The 13,848-nt window shown below is 49.4% G+C and overlaps 1 protein-coding gene across 1 annotated transcript in view; it reads left to right on the top strand.

Annotated features, from left to right (window-relative positions):
• Positions 1-13,848, top strand: part of TTLL13 (tubulin tyrosine ligase like 13) — a 19,794-nt gene extending 5,946 nt beyond the window's left edge. Inside the window, exons 2-16 of the mRNA XM_066354626.1 lie at positions 477-746; positions 1,080-1,120; positions 3,472-3,590; positions 4,760-4,890; positions 5,128-5,284; positions 5,636-5,779; positions 6,110-6,195; positions 6,505-6,736; positions 7,182-7,366; positions 10,656-10,841; positions 11,508-11,694; positions 11,991-12,170; positions 13,127-13,153; positions 13,249-13,424; positions 13,771-13,848. Of these exons, the coding sequence (XP_066210723.1) occupies positions 487-746; positions 1,080-1,120; positions 3,472-3,590; positions 4,760-4,890; positions 5,128-5,284; positions 5,636-5,779; positions 6,110-6,195; positions 6,505-6,736; positions 7,182-7,366; positions 10,656-10,841; positions 11,508-11,694; positions 11,991-12,170; positions 13,127-13,153; positions 13,249-13,422 (2,109 nt within the window). The 5' untranslated portion in view covers positions 477-486 and the 3' untranslated portion in view covers positions 13,423-13,424; positions 13,771-13,848. The remainder of the gene's footprint in view (positions 1-476; positions 747-1,079; positions 1,121-3,471; positions 3,591-4,759; positions 4,891-5,127; positions 5,285-5,635; positions 5,780-6,109; positions 6,196-6,504; positions 6,737-7,181; positions 7,367-10,655; positions 10,842-11,507; positions 11,695-11,990; positions 12,171-13,126; positions 13,154-13,248; positions 13,425-13,770) is intronic.

Here is a 13,848-nt window from a genome sequence, read left to right as displayed (position 1 = left end):
GACAGAGTTCAGAGAGGGCTCCTTCTCTGTGGTCAGAGCCTAACGGGTCTTAGCTAGTGGGTACCTGGCCCCAGTGTGTACACGTGGAAAAACACTCATGGGACGAGCAAAAGGCTGGCCTAGGGGCCCTTTGATTTTGTGCCATTTTAAAAACGAAGCCCCCATTCTTCAGCCATTCCCCTTCCCATTCAGAAACAAAAAAGCTATGATCATGGTCCTTGCCAGCTCTGTCCAGCTCCTGTTGCATCCCAGTGTGTTGTGTTGTGTCAGGTGTGATCTTGAATGACTTGCATATCATGGGCATCCCAAGACTCTCATCCTACTTGGAAACAGGCTGTTTTGCGGTGGAATTGTTCTGGAGGAGCGGTCACATTCATTCCCTTATAACACCAGGAAGGTCATTAGGGTGGATTCCTGCCGGCCTTCCAGGCCTGGAGGGAAGCCTGATTATCTTTCATTCCTATTCCTGCCCCCAGAATCTAAAGGATGGATCCAAGTACCTGTAAGACCAGTGAATCAGAGGATGACTGTGTTGAAGAAGAGGAATCCAAGGAGGAGTGTGATATGGGAAAAGTTACCATCCTACCTAACCCTTCTCTGCAGACACGCTCAAAGCATGACTGTAAGGCATTTGGGAATGGAGTTGCCTTATCCATTGTAGCCACAAAAATTCCGGAAAAGGTCACAGCCCCAGCTGACTTAGGTGACTTAAAGGTTGGGAGAAGAAAAAGGAAGAGGAAATGCAGGTAACTGTACCCCCTCACCTGCCCGGCTCCAGAGTCACCACCTAGCCTCTCTTTGCAGTTAGGCTGGGATCCAAGCTCTTCCCTGTAGCCTGGGAAGCATGACAGGAGTCCTGGAGTATCATTAACCTTTTGGTACAACAAAAACAAAGAACCATTTGAACTGACCTAGTGTAGAATTCCAGCATGATTATGTCATCCTGGTCCTGAAGTGGCTTCTGGGGAAAATGAATTGCATTGTGAATTTGTTGGGTGTCTCCTCACTGGGGCGCCTGGCCGCCCAAGGTCTGCCCTTCTCTCCCATTGTGCCTGATTTCTTCTATTCCTCCATTTCAGAGTCCTGGCCATCAACCTGACCAATTGCAGATATGAAAGTGGTAAGCACCGGCTCGTCACTCACACCACTGCACATAAGAGGGCAGCATCTGCTCTCACGTGTACTCTGGGGGTTCCCCAGTCAGGCTCCCAGCCTGTACTGAGTCCCCCTGGCTCAGCCACTAGCAGCAGAGACATCACTGTTTCAGTTAGTCTCATTGGTAGGGTGGGAATCTTCTCAGCTAACAGGAAAGAAAAATGACTGAACATCATTTCCCCACTTTTTTTTTTTTTTTAGATTTTAGTGAGCTAGAGAGAGGGACAGACAGGGACAAACAAGAGGGGAGAGAGACGAGAAGCATCAACTTGTTGTGGCACTTTAGTTGTTCATTGATTGCTTTCTCATATGTGCCTTGACCAGGGGCTCCTGCTCAGCCAGTGATCCCATGCTCAAGCCAGTGGCCCTGCGCTTAAGCTGGTGAACCTGCTCTCAAGCCAGATGAGCTCATGTTCAAGCCAGCTATCTTGGGATTTTTTACTTAGGTCCTCAATGTCCCAGGTCTACTCTCTCTCCACTGTGCCACTGCCTGGTCAGGCTACTCCACCCTTTTTGGTTTTTATCAGAGATGAGATGAGACCAGGTTAAAAACATTTTTTCAAGAAAGCTCTTGAGGTGGCTGCAGCAATTTTTAAAGAAAATCACTACCCAATACATTTAATTTTTAAAAAAAAAGATGTCTGATGAATAGAGTGGATAGAGTGTTGACCTGGGATGCTGTGGACTCAGGTTTCGTTGGCTTCCTGTCTGTCTGTCTCTCTCACTAAGAAAATTTTAAATAATAATAATTTTAAAAAGGAACAGAGAGATTGTTACGAAACAATCCAAAGGTATACAATGAGTATAATTTAATACAGTAGGTAGATACAGAATATCCAACCCAAAATAAGATTGTGAAATATGATTGTTGTGGACAATTCTGGAAACTAATGAAAATATATATAATATTTTTAATGGGGGGGGGGTGAACATACAATACCATATTAGTGTACAGAGATGTGTTATAGAATTGGGCACCTGAAACCTATATAATTATGTTAACCAGTGTTATCCCAATAAAATTCAATTTAAAAAAGAGAAACAGCCTGACCTGTTGTGGAGCAGTGGGTAAAAGCGTCGACCTGGAACACTGAGGTTGCCGGTTCGAAACCCCAGGCTTGCCTGGTCAAGGCACATATGGGAGTTGATGCTTCCTGCTCCTCCCTCTGTTCTTTCTATCTCTTTCCTCTCTCTGTTTCTTTCTCTCTCTGTGTCTCCTCTCTCTAAAAAAATGAATAAGTAAAATGTAAAAAATAAGGCCCTGGCCAGTTGGCTCAGTGGTAGAGCGTCGGCCTGGCGTGCAGAAGTCCCGGGTTCGACTCCCGGCCAGGGCACACAGGAGAGGCGCCCATCTGCTTCTCCACCCCTCCCCCTCTCCTTCCTCTCTGTCTGTCTCTTCCCCTCCCGCAGCTGAGGCTCCATTGGAGCAAAGATAGCCCGGGCGCTGGGGATGGCTCCTTGGCCTCTGCCCCAGGCGCTAGAGTGGCTCTGGTCGCAACGGAGTGACGCCCCGGAGGGGTAGAGCATCGCCCCCTGGTGGGCAGAGCGTTGCCCCTGGTGGGCGTGCCGTGTGGATCCCGGTCAGGTGCATGCAGGAGTCTGTCTGACTGTCTCTCCTCGTTTCCAGCTTCGGAAAAATACAAAAAAAAAAAAAAAGTAAAAAATAAAAGAATTATTTTTAAAAATAAAAAAGAGAAACAGGCAGAGGCTAGAGTGAGAAGAGATGTGAGAATGGGAGCAGGGGGAGGAAAAGAAAGAAAGACACCAACGATTGACCTGTGGCAGCGCAGTGGGTAAAGCGTCAACCTGGAAATGCTGAGGTTGCCGGTTCAAAACCCTGGCTTGCCTGGTCAAGGCACATATGGGAGTTGATGCTTTGTGCTCCTCCCCCCTTCTCTCTCTCTCTCCCCTCTCTATAATAAATAACTAAAATCTTTAAAAAAAAAAAAAAGAAAGAAAGAAAGACACCAACGAGGTTCGCCATCTCTTCTCTTTTCCTTACTGTTATCTGTGCAACGGGTCACCTAGATGTGAGGTGCCTGTGTGACCCCTGCCAAGGGTCAGCTCTGCAGGCCAGAAACTATCCTAATTGAGAGAATAACAGGAGTAGAGAGCCAGGCTCTAGTTTTTTCTGTCACAGATTTTGGAAGGGCCCTTACAGCTTCATAAACTTGAAGTTGTCACATGGCAGCTGGAGTGCAGAGTAGAGGTAAGAACCTGTTCTACAGTCAGGGCTGTTCGTTATCCAACCTACATACAGTTCTAAGGCTGTTGCCAGTGCCCAGGTTGGCACCACTGCCCTCCCTCTCTCCTCAGTGCGTCGGGCAGCCCAAATGTGTGGCCTAAAGGAGGTGGGGGAAGACGAAGAGTGGAATGTGTACTGGACAGACTACTCTGTCTCACTGGAACGAGTCATGGACATGAAGAGGTTTCAGGTACAACCTCCTGACCCAAGATCCTAAAGGGGCTGTGGTCCCAGAATGACTACTTCCATCCTTCTGTCCAGGCACCCGAGGCTGTCGCTCTACGGCTGGAGCCCTGTGCAAAGTAGGAAAGACCATGGCCAGGGAATTCTGCTCTCCTCTTGAGTCTCTGGAATTTCTTTTATCTGAGGAGATGTCTGCTGGGCACATCCTACCTTAATATCTGCTGTTTGCATGGAGTCTTGTGTGCCCAGCGGGCTCCCTCCAGGGCAGGTGAGCCTTTCAGAGCAGGGAAGACATTCAGATTTAGAGCCAACTGAATGATCCAGCCTTCTAAGCAGCTTAGCCTAGCACCCACATCTACTAAGGGTGAGTGTGGAGCCCTTCATGGCTGCAAGAAAGTCAAGAAAGTGGAACCAGGGTCCACGAGAAGAATATAACTTCATGGTATTTTTCTGATTCTCTAATTGGATCTTAATGGTGATTAGCAATAAAATAATTTAAAAGGATCTCCAGGTTAAAAGACTGTAACCTGTCCCACAAGGAAAAGACCTAGAGTCAGACACTGCCTTCACATTCTTACCTCAGCAAACCCTCCAAAACAACCTGAGCGGCAGATGCTTTTTGTTAGGAAGGGAGCACAGAGACTCAGATTCATACAGCTGGCGAGTGGGAAAGCCAGTGAGGGAGCATTGAGCCATGGTGGGACGCCACCTCCCACACTGCGGGGCAGAGGAGCGGAGTTCCAGCCGGCCGCCATGCGATGCCATGCCCTCTAGGGGTCTGTGACAGTGCATTCCATGGGTTGGTCCCTGGTTTCCTTTTCTCATTTGCTTTGTGCGGTCACACACCAATTCTTCTTATAAGACTAGTCCTCAGTGGTCTGAGGGATGTTTTAAGGTGACTAGGAGGCCCAAAGTCCTGCCTTGCCCTTCTCACTAACCCTTATTTCCTAACCCTGGTGTTCTGTGTATTTGGGGGAGAGGCCAAGGAGAGGTTTCTCACCTGTCTTAGGGAATCTTTCTGTTTTCCCCTTGGAGGACAAGGTAGTGTTTACCTCCATTGACTTCTACCTTGGCCTTGCCAGTGGAGAGGTCCACAACTTTATGAGATGCCGAGGCCCCAGGAATAGCCGCTGACTCGGGGGGGGGGGGTAGTATAACCAACTGGCTCCATTTCAGAAAATCAACCACTTCCCTGGCATGACAGAAATCTGCCGTAAAGACCTGCTGGCTCGGAACCTGAAGCGCATGCAGAAACTCTATCCCTGGGAGTACAACATCTTCCCGCGGACCTGGTGCCTCCCTGCAGAGTGAGTGAGACACACGGGAGGAAAGGGCTCGCCATCTCAGTTCCCTCCAGACCCCGGCCTCGTGACCTTGACTATCTCAGGATGGAAGTAGAATGCGAGTTCCCGCTGGTCAAAGAAAAGTGGGTTCTGAGACTGAGCGCTCCAGGAAGAACACCTGGAGGGCAGGAAGGACGCCGTGGGGCCCTGGGACAGCCGGGATGCACAGGAACCTTCTGACCAGCCCCTCTCTGCACACAGCTATGGGGACTTCCAAGCATGTGGTCGTCAGCGGAAAAACCGAACGTTTATCTGCAAGCCAGACAGTGGCTGTCAGGGCCGCGGCATCTTCGTCACCCGAAACCCCCGGGATATCAAGCCGGGAGAGCATATGATCTGCCAGCAGTACATCTCCAAGGTGAAGGGAGCCTGAGGACCAGCAGGCCCCTCTGCCAGCACGGGGTACCCTGTCTCTCCCAAAGCCAGGGATGAGGCCGGTTTCAGGCTCCTACCCTTTCTGCTGTCCCTGTTAACATGGATGCTGTCTAGAACCCTGCTTCAGTGCCTGGGTTTGAATCTGAGTTTTTCCTCATCTTCATACACTGGCAACATTCTTACCCTTTCCTCGTTTCCTCCTTTGTTAATGGTATTAACAACAGTAACTATATTATAAGGTTATCCTGAAAATTAAAGCATGTCTGATCCTGTGTGATACAGAGTAAGCACTTCAAAACATTTATTTTTCCCTGGTGGGTCTGTGCACTCTCAGCCCTTCCTCATTGATGGCTTCAAGTTTGACATGCGAATCTATGTCCTGCTCACGTCCTGTGACCCTCTCCGGATCTTCATTTATGAGGAGGGCCTGGCCCGCTTTGCCACCATGCCCTATGTGGAGCCCAGCCAGAGCAACCTGGTAAGGGCCCAGCGGCAGCCCTGGGGGCAGGGCTGCACCGTTTCTCTTTCCACTGCTAAGTCCTGGGTTTTTTTTGAAAAAGCAGGTAGAGAGGTTTGTTGTGCAGCTAGCTTATCTCCCATAACAAGGAATGAAGCCGGTGAGCGCTTCAGTACCTGGCTGGAAGGGAGGAACAGCACACGTTCCTCCCCAGGAGCTGCCAGGACAATTCTTGGGTGAAGAGAGACAAGAGATGAGCAGGACTGGAGAGGGGTGGGTACTCAAAAAGCAGTGGAGGGCTGGTGAGGAGAGCTGCCTGGCCCCGAGACCACAGGGCCACTCTCTTCCCAGGATGAAGTCTGCATGCACCTGACCAACTATGCTATCAACAAGCACAGTGAGAACTTTGTCCGGGACGATGCTGTGGGCAGTAAGAGGTACTTCTCACCCTGTTTTCCTCCCCTGCCCCACATCCCTGGTCTCAGCAGCCCTTGAAACTGAGACTGGCTCTTGGTAGGCTGACTGCTCAGGAAAACCCAATCTTTACAGACCTTTGTCCTGTGCATAATGACCTAGTGCAGCCCCAACCCCCCCGAGATAACTAAACTCTGCTCCAAGCTGTTAGCGGTCCTTTAAAGCACAAGGAACCCAGGCATGGAGTTAGGTTAGTGTTGGGGAGCCTCCTGCCTGCAGTCCAGCCCTACTGGCAGAGACACTGGTCTTCCTCTGAGCACTGGGCCTCACAGGAAGCTGTCGACGCTCAATGCCTGGCTGCAAGAACACAGCTACGACCCGCGAAAGATGTGGGGGGACATTGAGGACATCATCATCAAAACCATCATCTCAGCCCATTCTGTTCTTCGCCACAACTACCGAAGCTGTTTTCCCCAGTATCTGAATGGAGGTACTTGTGCCTGTTTTGAGATCCTTGGTTTTGACATCTTGCTGGACCACAAGCTGAAGCCCTGGCTGCTGGAGGTGAGGATTATCTCCTAGGTTTTGCAAAACCAAGGTCCAAAGGCCTCCTTGAACAGGACACCTAGGATTGGTGTACAGTCAGGTGGTAGAGCAGAGAATGGGGGATGCAGCAGCACTGGGATGTGTAGGAACTGCAGAAGGCATAAGATCTCTATACTTTGGACCTGCTGAGTCAAATCTTGGTGGTCTCTGGCTTTCACCATAGGAATCCTTGCCTCTAAGGACATATCTATACATTTAGGCTGTCTGGTTGGCTCTCACTAGCCTGTGTATTAGAGGGATCTCTGTGGCATAGTCCTGTGGCCTTGGAAGTCAAAACATCTAGCCTCCTTGGCTGAGGCCACTGGAGGGGGATGTCTCTCCCAGGCCCTCCTGTTGGGCCTGCAGGAGACCGCCCCCTGCACAGCTGGTCTAGGAAGGGGTGGACAATGACTCCTCCTGGCAGGTAAATCACTCTCCAAGCTTCACCACTGACTCACGCCTGGACCAGGAAGTGAAAGATGCACTCCTCTGTGATGCCTTGATCCTTGTCAACCTCCGGGGCTGTGACAAAAGGAAGGTGATGGAAGAAGAGAAGCGGCGAGTCAAAGAGCGGCTTTTCCAGTGCCACCAAGAGCAACAAGAAGCCAGGTACTCCAGGCGTCCGATGTTTAGTTGTGTGTTTTCTTCTTTGTTATCCCTTTCCTGAGAATAAGTCTTTCTCTAGATGGAGAAGGCAGCCTGGGGCTCATTAGCTATTAAAAACAATTTTTTGCGCCCTGGCTGGATGGCTCACTTGGCTGGAGCATTGTCCTGCAATGCAGAGGTGGCTGGTTCGGTCCTTGGCTGGGGCACATACAGAAACAGATTGATGCTTCTGTCTCCCCCTTACCCCCCTCCCTCTCTCTGGATTCAATAAAAATAAAAGATTAAAAAAATAGAAAAAAATAAAGACAAAAAAAAAGGCAACAGAAAAAAACAACTTTTAGCATTGATAATACATAACATATCATAGATAGTTATGTTCAAAGTACAAAAGCTATAATCTCCTACACTTCTCCTCCAGCTATTCATAATTTTCCTCCCTAGAGCCAATCAGTGTTCCTTGGGTCATATATACTATTTCACAAACATTAATGCACATACATACATGCATTTATGCAAATTGTCTTTCTCCCTTCACTACCCAGATAGTAGATAACTTTCCCACTTTCTGTGCCCTACTTAGCAATGTATTTTTGAGCTATTTCATGTTAGCACATAAGGAACTTTGTTTTTAGCTTTTTTTTTTTTTTTTTAGCTAGAGAAAGAGACAGGGACAGACAGACAGGAAGGGAGAGACACAAGAAGCATCAACTTGTCATTGCAGCACTTTAGTTGTTCATTGATTGCTTTCTCATATGTGCCTTGACGGGGGTGGGAGGGCTCCACCGGAGCCAGTGACCCCTTGCTCAAGCCAGCGACCTTTGCACTCAAACCAGCAATCGTGGAGTCATGTCTTTGATCCCACGCTCAAGTCTGAGACCCCACACTCAAGCTAGTGAGCCCTGTACTCGGGCTGGATGAGCCTGTGCTCAAGCCGGTGACCTCAGGGTTCCAAACCTGGGTCCTCAGCGTCCCAGGTCAATACTCTCTCCACTGTGCAACCACCTGGTCAGGCATAGCTGGGTTGCTGGGTTTTTTTGTTTTGTTTTGTTTTGACAAAGTTCCTGTAGAAACCACTTCCTGAGAAAGTTTATAGTAATGAAACATAAACTGTTTATGGTCATTCAATAGTAGGGTATAACACAAAAGGGGAGAGGATAAAGATCAGCAGTAACAAAGGAGGTTGGAGTGCAGAAGCACTCATGGGATAATGAACTCTAATATTTTTCTTCAATAGTAGGGGACAGTTTAAATCAGTATTGTTCACCCCCTGTTGTTTTAATTGTAAGATGGGTGATGAATATGGTATAATTCGTTGCTGATAGTAAATTACAATTTGTTAATAACACATAAAAATGAATTGGAGTAGATTTAGGATTATTCTTAACAATAATATTGCTCTTTCCTACTCACATTGCAAGATGCAGGGCCAGTGTGTATTTGATTTGCCATGATGTCCTGAGGGTCTGGCACACAGTAGGTGCTCAAATGTTTGTGTGAATGGAGGTGAAGTATAACTGTACATACCCTGTATGTTTGCGTGAGATTGGACTGTGCACGTGACTTTATGAATTGTCTTTCAATGAAGATAAAAGATTGACAACTACTGGACTTAATAAACAAAAGTACAATCATACACTAGATACTAGGCAACCATTTAAAAATGTTGTTGGCTCTGGCCGGTTGGCTCAGTGGTAGAGCGTCGGCCTGGCGTGCAGGAGTCCTGGGTTCGATTCCCAGCCAGGGCACACAGAAGCGCCCATCTGCTTCTCCACCCCTCCCCCTCTCTTTCCTCTCTGTCTCTCTCTTCCCCTCCCGCAGCCAAGGCTCCATTGGAGCAAAGTTTGCCCGGGCGCTGGGGATGGCTCTGTGGCCTCTGCCTCAGGCGCTAGAATGGCTCTGATTGCGGCAGAGCGATGCCCCAGATGGGCAGAGCATCGCCCCCTGGTGGGCATGCCGGGTGGATCCCGGTCGGGCGCATGCGGGAGTCTGTCTGACTGCCTCCCTATTTCCAACTTCGGAAAAAACAAAACAAAACAAAAAAACAATAAAAATGTTGTTTTATGATCCTATTTTCATCTTAAGAAAGGAAGGAAGGAAGGAAGACATTAAGAAGCATGGTGGTAAGTAGCAAAGCCAGGATTCAGACCCAGGAGGTCCTGCCTCAGAGTCTATGCTCATAACCAATATGCTAACTGCATCATAAGATAGTGGGTGGTTTTTATCTTCTTTTTGCTCTTATAGATTTTCTGTAATTAGAAACCCAACTTTCGATTTTTTTTTTTTTTTTTTTTTGTATTTTTCTGAAGCTGGAAACGGGGAGAGACAGATAGACTCCCGCATGCGCCCGACTGGGATCCACCCGGCACGCCCACCAGGGGCGAAGCTCTGCCCACCAGGGGGCGATGCTCTGCCCCTCCGGGGCATCGCTCTGCCGTGACCAGAGCCACTCTAGCGCCTGGGGCAGAGGCCAAGGAGCCATCCCCAGCGCCCGGGCCATCTTTTGCTCCAATGGAGCCTCGGCTGCGGGAGGGGAAGAGAGAGACAGAGAGGAAGGAGGGGGGGGGGTGGAGAAGCAAATGGGCGCTTCTCCTATGTGCCCTGGCCGGGAATCGAACCCGGGTCCCCTGCACGCCAGGCCGACGCTCTACCGCTGAGCCAACCAGCCAGGGCCAAAACCCAACTTTCTATAATCAGAAACCTATAAGATTGTGACAACTTGGAATGCTAGCTTATGAGTGGACCTGTTGCGCTTAAAATGAAATCCAGATATGAGGAAGTCAAACCTATTTTCTTTTTTTTTTTTTTTTTTTTTTTTACAGAGACAGAGAGAGGGATAGATAGGGACAGACAGACAGGAACGGAGAGAGAGATGAGAAGCATCAATCGTTAGTTGTTCATTGATTGCTTTCTAACATGTGCCTTGACCGTGGGGCTACAGCAGACTGAGTAACCCCTTGCTCGAGCCAGCAACCCTGGGTCCAAGCTGGTGAGCTTTGCTCAAACCAGATGAGTCCATGCTGAAGCTGGCGACCTCGGGGTCTTGAACCTGGGTCCTCTGCATCCTAGTCAGACGCTCTATCCACTGCGCCACCACCTGGTCAGGCTCAAACCTATTTTCATTACTACACACAGGTGAGACTGGCCACGATGGGCTTGGCAGCTTTCACCACATGGGCAGGGACCTGAAAGGCCAGGAAGCTAGCAGGAGGTTCTGAGCCTGAGCCAGCTTTTCTTTCCTGACTCAGCATTCTCTGAGTCCTCCCCTGACTCACCCAGAGCTTGGTTTTCATAGGCGAGAACAAACTGAGATGTCCCAGGCAGCACTACTGGACCAGGAATGTTATGAAGATTCCCACCTTGGGGGCTACCGGAGGATCTACCCTGGGCCTGACACACAGAAGTATGCCCCCTTCTTTGAGCACAGTGGCTCCCTCTTCCAGGAGACTGTGGCTTCCAAGGCCAGAGAGGAATGCGCTAGGTACTTTGCTCTGCATGCTCCTCTCTCCATTGAGGTGGGGGCAAATCCTGAAGGTAAATTGCTCCTCTTCAGGGTGGAGAGGATGCCAGACACTTGAAGGAGGGATGGAGTTACAAATTCTATCAGTCTTAATGTTTTTTGTTTTTAAATTTTCCTTAAGTGAAAAGTGGGGAGGCAGAGAAACAGACTCCCACATGCACCCTGACCAGGATTCACCCAGCAAGCCCCCTATGGGACGATGCTCTGCCCATTTGGGGCTGTTGCACCATTGTTCAGCAACTGAGCTATTTTAGCGCCTTAGGCGAGGGCATGGATCCATCCTCAGTGCCCGTGGCCAACTTGCTCCAATGGAGCCATGACTGTAGGAGAGGAAGAGAGAGCTAGAGAGAGAGTAGGGAGAGGGGGAGGGGTGGAGCAGATGGTCGCTGGGTGCCCTGACCAGGAATCAAACCCGAGACATCCACACGCCAGACCAATGCTCTACCACTGAGCCAACTGGCCAGAGCTTCAGTCTTATTGTTTAGTAGGTTTCCCATCTTCCCCCATATTCCTCTCCCATCACTATCCCAAAGAGATCATAATTTCCTATTCTTCCTACTCCCATTTTCCCTTCCCCTTCTTCCCAATACAATTTCTCCAGTGTCTGAAGCTTCTGTATTTTGTCAGGCAGCAACTGCAAGAGCTCCGCCTTAAGCAGGAGCAGCAGATCTTAGACATTAAAAGGCGAAAGGAAAACAAGCAGAACCAGGGAGAATCAGCAGGGGAGAAGAGCCGATGCAGGCCCAGAGTCCCAGGCTTTTCCACCAGCTTGGCGTACAAGAACAGGAACTGGAACCAGAGCCGGGAGAAAGAGGTGTCAGGGGCTTTGTGGCTCTTGTTTTTTTGCAGGAAAATGGGTTGGAACCTCTTAGAGAAAGGAATCTCTGCTGTCCTTTCCTCCTCTTGTTTTAGGGAGAGATAAGTTCTTAATGAACACACTGAATCTGACCTTTTGGGTCAGGCGGAGAGAGAATGGAGAGCAAAGGGAACCTGGCACTACGGTCGGGGAAGGGATGGCAGTAGAGTGGGCAAGAGTCCTGCAGTCCTCGTCGTTGATGGTTTGGGACTCATCATTGGAGATTCTGCATGCATCTCTCATGTATCTTGTAGCTACTAACAGGATACCTGGACACCATGCAACCTCAAGAAATTGTGGAAGAGGAGGAGCTGGAGCGGTTAAGGGCCCTGATACGAAGGGAGAATCTCATCCGAAGCCTGGGTATTGTAGAACAGATTACCAGCATCGTGCAGTCCAGCCACAGGGACCAGAGAACACTTCATGAGTATGGGGTGAGGGTCCCTACAGAGCATCTAAAGAACAGGGACTAAGGGCTGTACCAGCACATGGTGGTGGCTACAGCCCAAGAGGCTAATGTGATGATATCTGGCCTTGAGCTTGGGAAAGCAGTGTATGCTGGGCCTTAGGAAAGGGTCTGTTGGTTCATTTTACATCTGTGCCCAAGCCCCTTGTTTTAGTAATGACATCCAGCCAAGTGCTACTCCAAACTTCTTATATGAGACTTGTTCTCTATATTCCTGTCTGGCAATAATCCCAAACCTTTGACTGACTCATTCCCCTCAGTGGTTTCTGTGTAATCTATACCTAGCACTGCCAGTACTGTGGCTCTTAAGAGAGATGAGTAAAGTCGGGCCAACAAAACAGCTGCTGCATTCACTATTCCCTGGGCTAGTAGCAAAACCTGTTGGGTCTTGTTTTTTTTTTTGTATTTTTTCTGAAGCTAGAAATGGGGAGAGACAGACAGACTCCCTCATGTGCCCGACCGGGATCCACCCGGCACGCCCACCAGGAGGGGATGCTCTGCTCACCAGGGGGCGATGCTCTGCTGCTCCGGGGCGTCACTCTGTTGCGACCAGAGCCACTCTAGCACCTGGGGCAGAGGCCAAGGAGCCATCCCCAGCGCCCGGGCCATCTTTGCTCCAATGGAGCCTCGGCTGCGGGAGGGGAAGAGAGAGACAGAGAGGAAGGAGGGGGGGGAGGGGGGGAGAAGCAGATGGGCGCTTCTCCTGTGTGCCCTGGCTGGGAATCGAACCCAAGACTTCTGCGCGCCAGGCCGACGCTCTACCACTGAGCCAACCAGCCAGGGCCATTGGGTCTTGTTTTTGTTGAGCCCCAAAGGAGTAACGGGTTAATTAGTGACTGTGGCCTAGAAAAGATTTTTCACTTTTTTCCACTACTACATCTAGCTTTACAAGAAATGAGGTAAGAGGCTGCTTTTCTCCTCTAGGCTAGATCTCACCAGGACGAGCTATCTGTGAGTCTTTTCCCATTGGTCCTCCTGAGAGGGACCGCCCAAAAGCAGGGTCCTCCTCATTTCCTGCATCCAGTTGGACCCAACTTGATCCCCAGGATCTTAGGGCCACAGCAAAACATGACTACTGCACTTCTGCATCATTCCCGGTGCTACTTACAGCCCAGGCACTTCAACTGGATAAGAGATCCCACTGCTTCTGGCCCCTACTCATTGGCAATGAAGAAATCTGGAAGGCGCTTTTCCCCCATTCCCAGAGCCAGGTCCAATAGCCGTAAGTATGCAAAACTAGCTTTGGTCACTCTGACTTGTGTAAATTCCTACTAGCAAATATTACAGCTGGGATGTTCCCAAAATATAATATGGCATTTCCAGCAGTGTGGGAATGGGGGAGGCAGTGGACCTATTTATTTACCTCCTCCTATATACTAGAGCAGAAATACAGTCCCAGCACTTATCAAACATAACAGGGAAATGGACAAGTAAACACACTAATTCCAATGTAATGTGGTAAAGATGCTGGAGGGAGACATAGGATGCCATTCTTCTGTGTTGGTAATTGGGCAACAGTTGGAAAGAGTTTTGAGTAGCAACTCAGGGGACCCATGTTTCCACTGCAGAAGGCCAAGCCAGCAGAAGGCTAGATGCCATAAACAGAGCCATGGCAGGATCAGTGCCATCCTCTTTAACCTCAAAGC

The sequence above is a fragment of the Saccopteryx leptura genome, chromosome 13 (assembly GCF_036850995.1).
Source record: "Saccopteryx leptura isolate mSacLep1 chromosome 13, mSacLep1_pri_phased_curated, whole genome shotgun sequence".
NCBI classification, from domain to species: domain Eukaryota; kingdom Metazoa; phylum Chordata; class Mammalia; order Chiroptera; family Emballonuridae; genus Saccopteryx; species Saccopteryx leptura.
The sequence above is the reverse complement of the archived record's forward strand: the minus strand, read 5'-3'. Positions and strand labels throughout refer to the sequence as shown.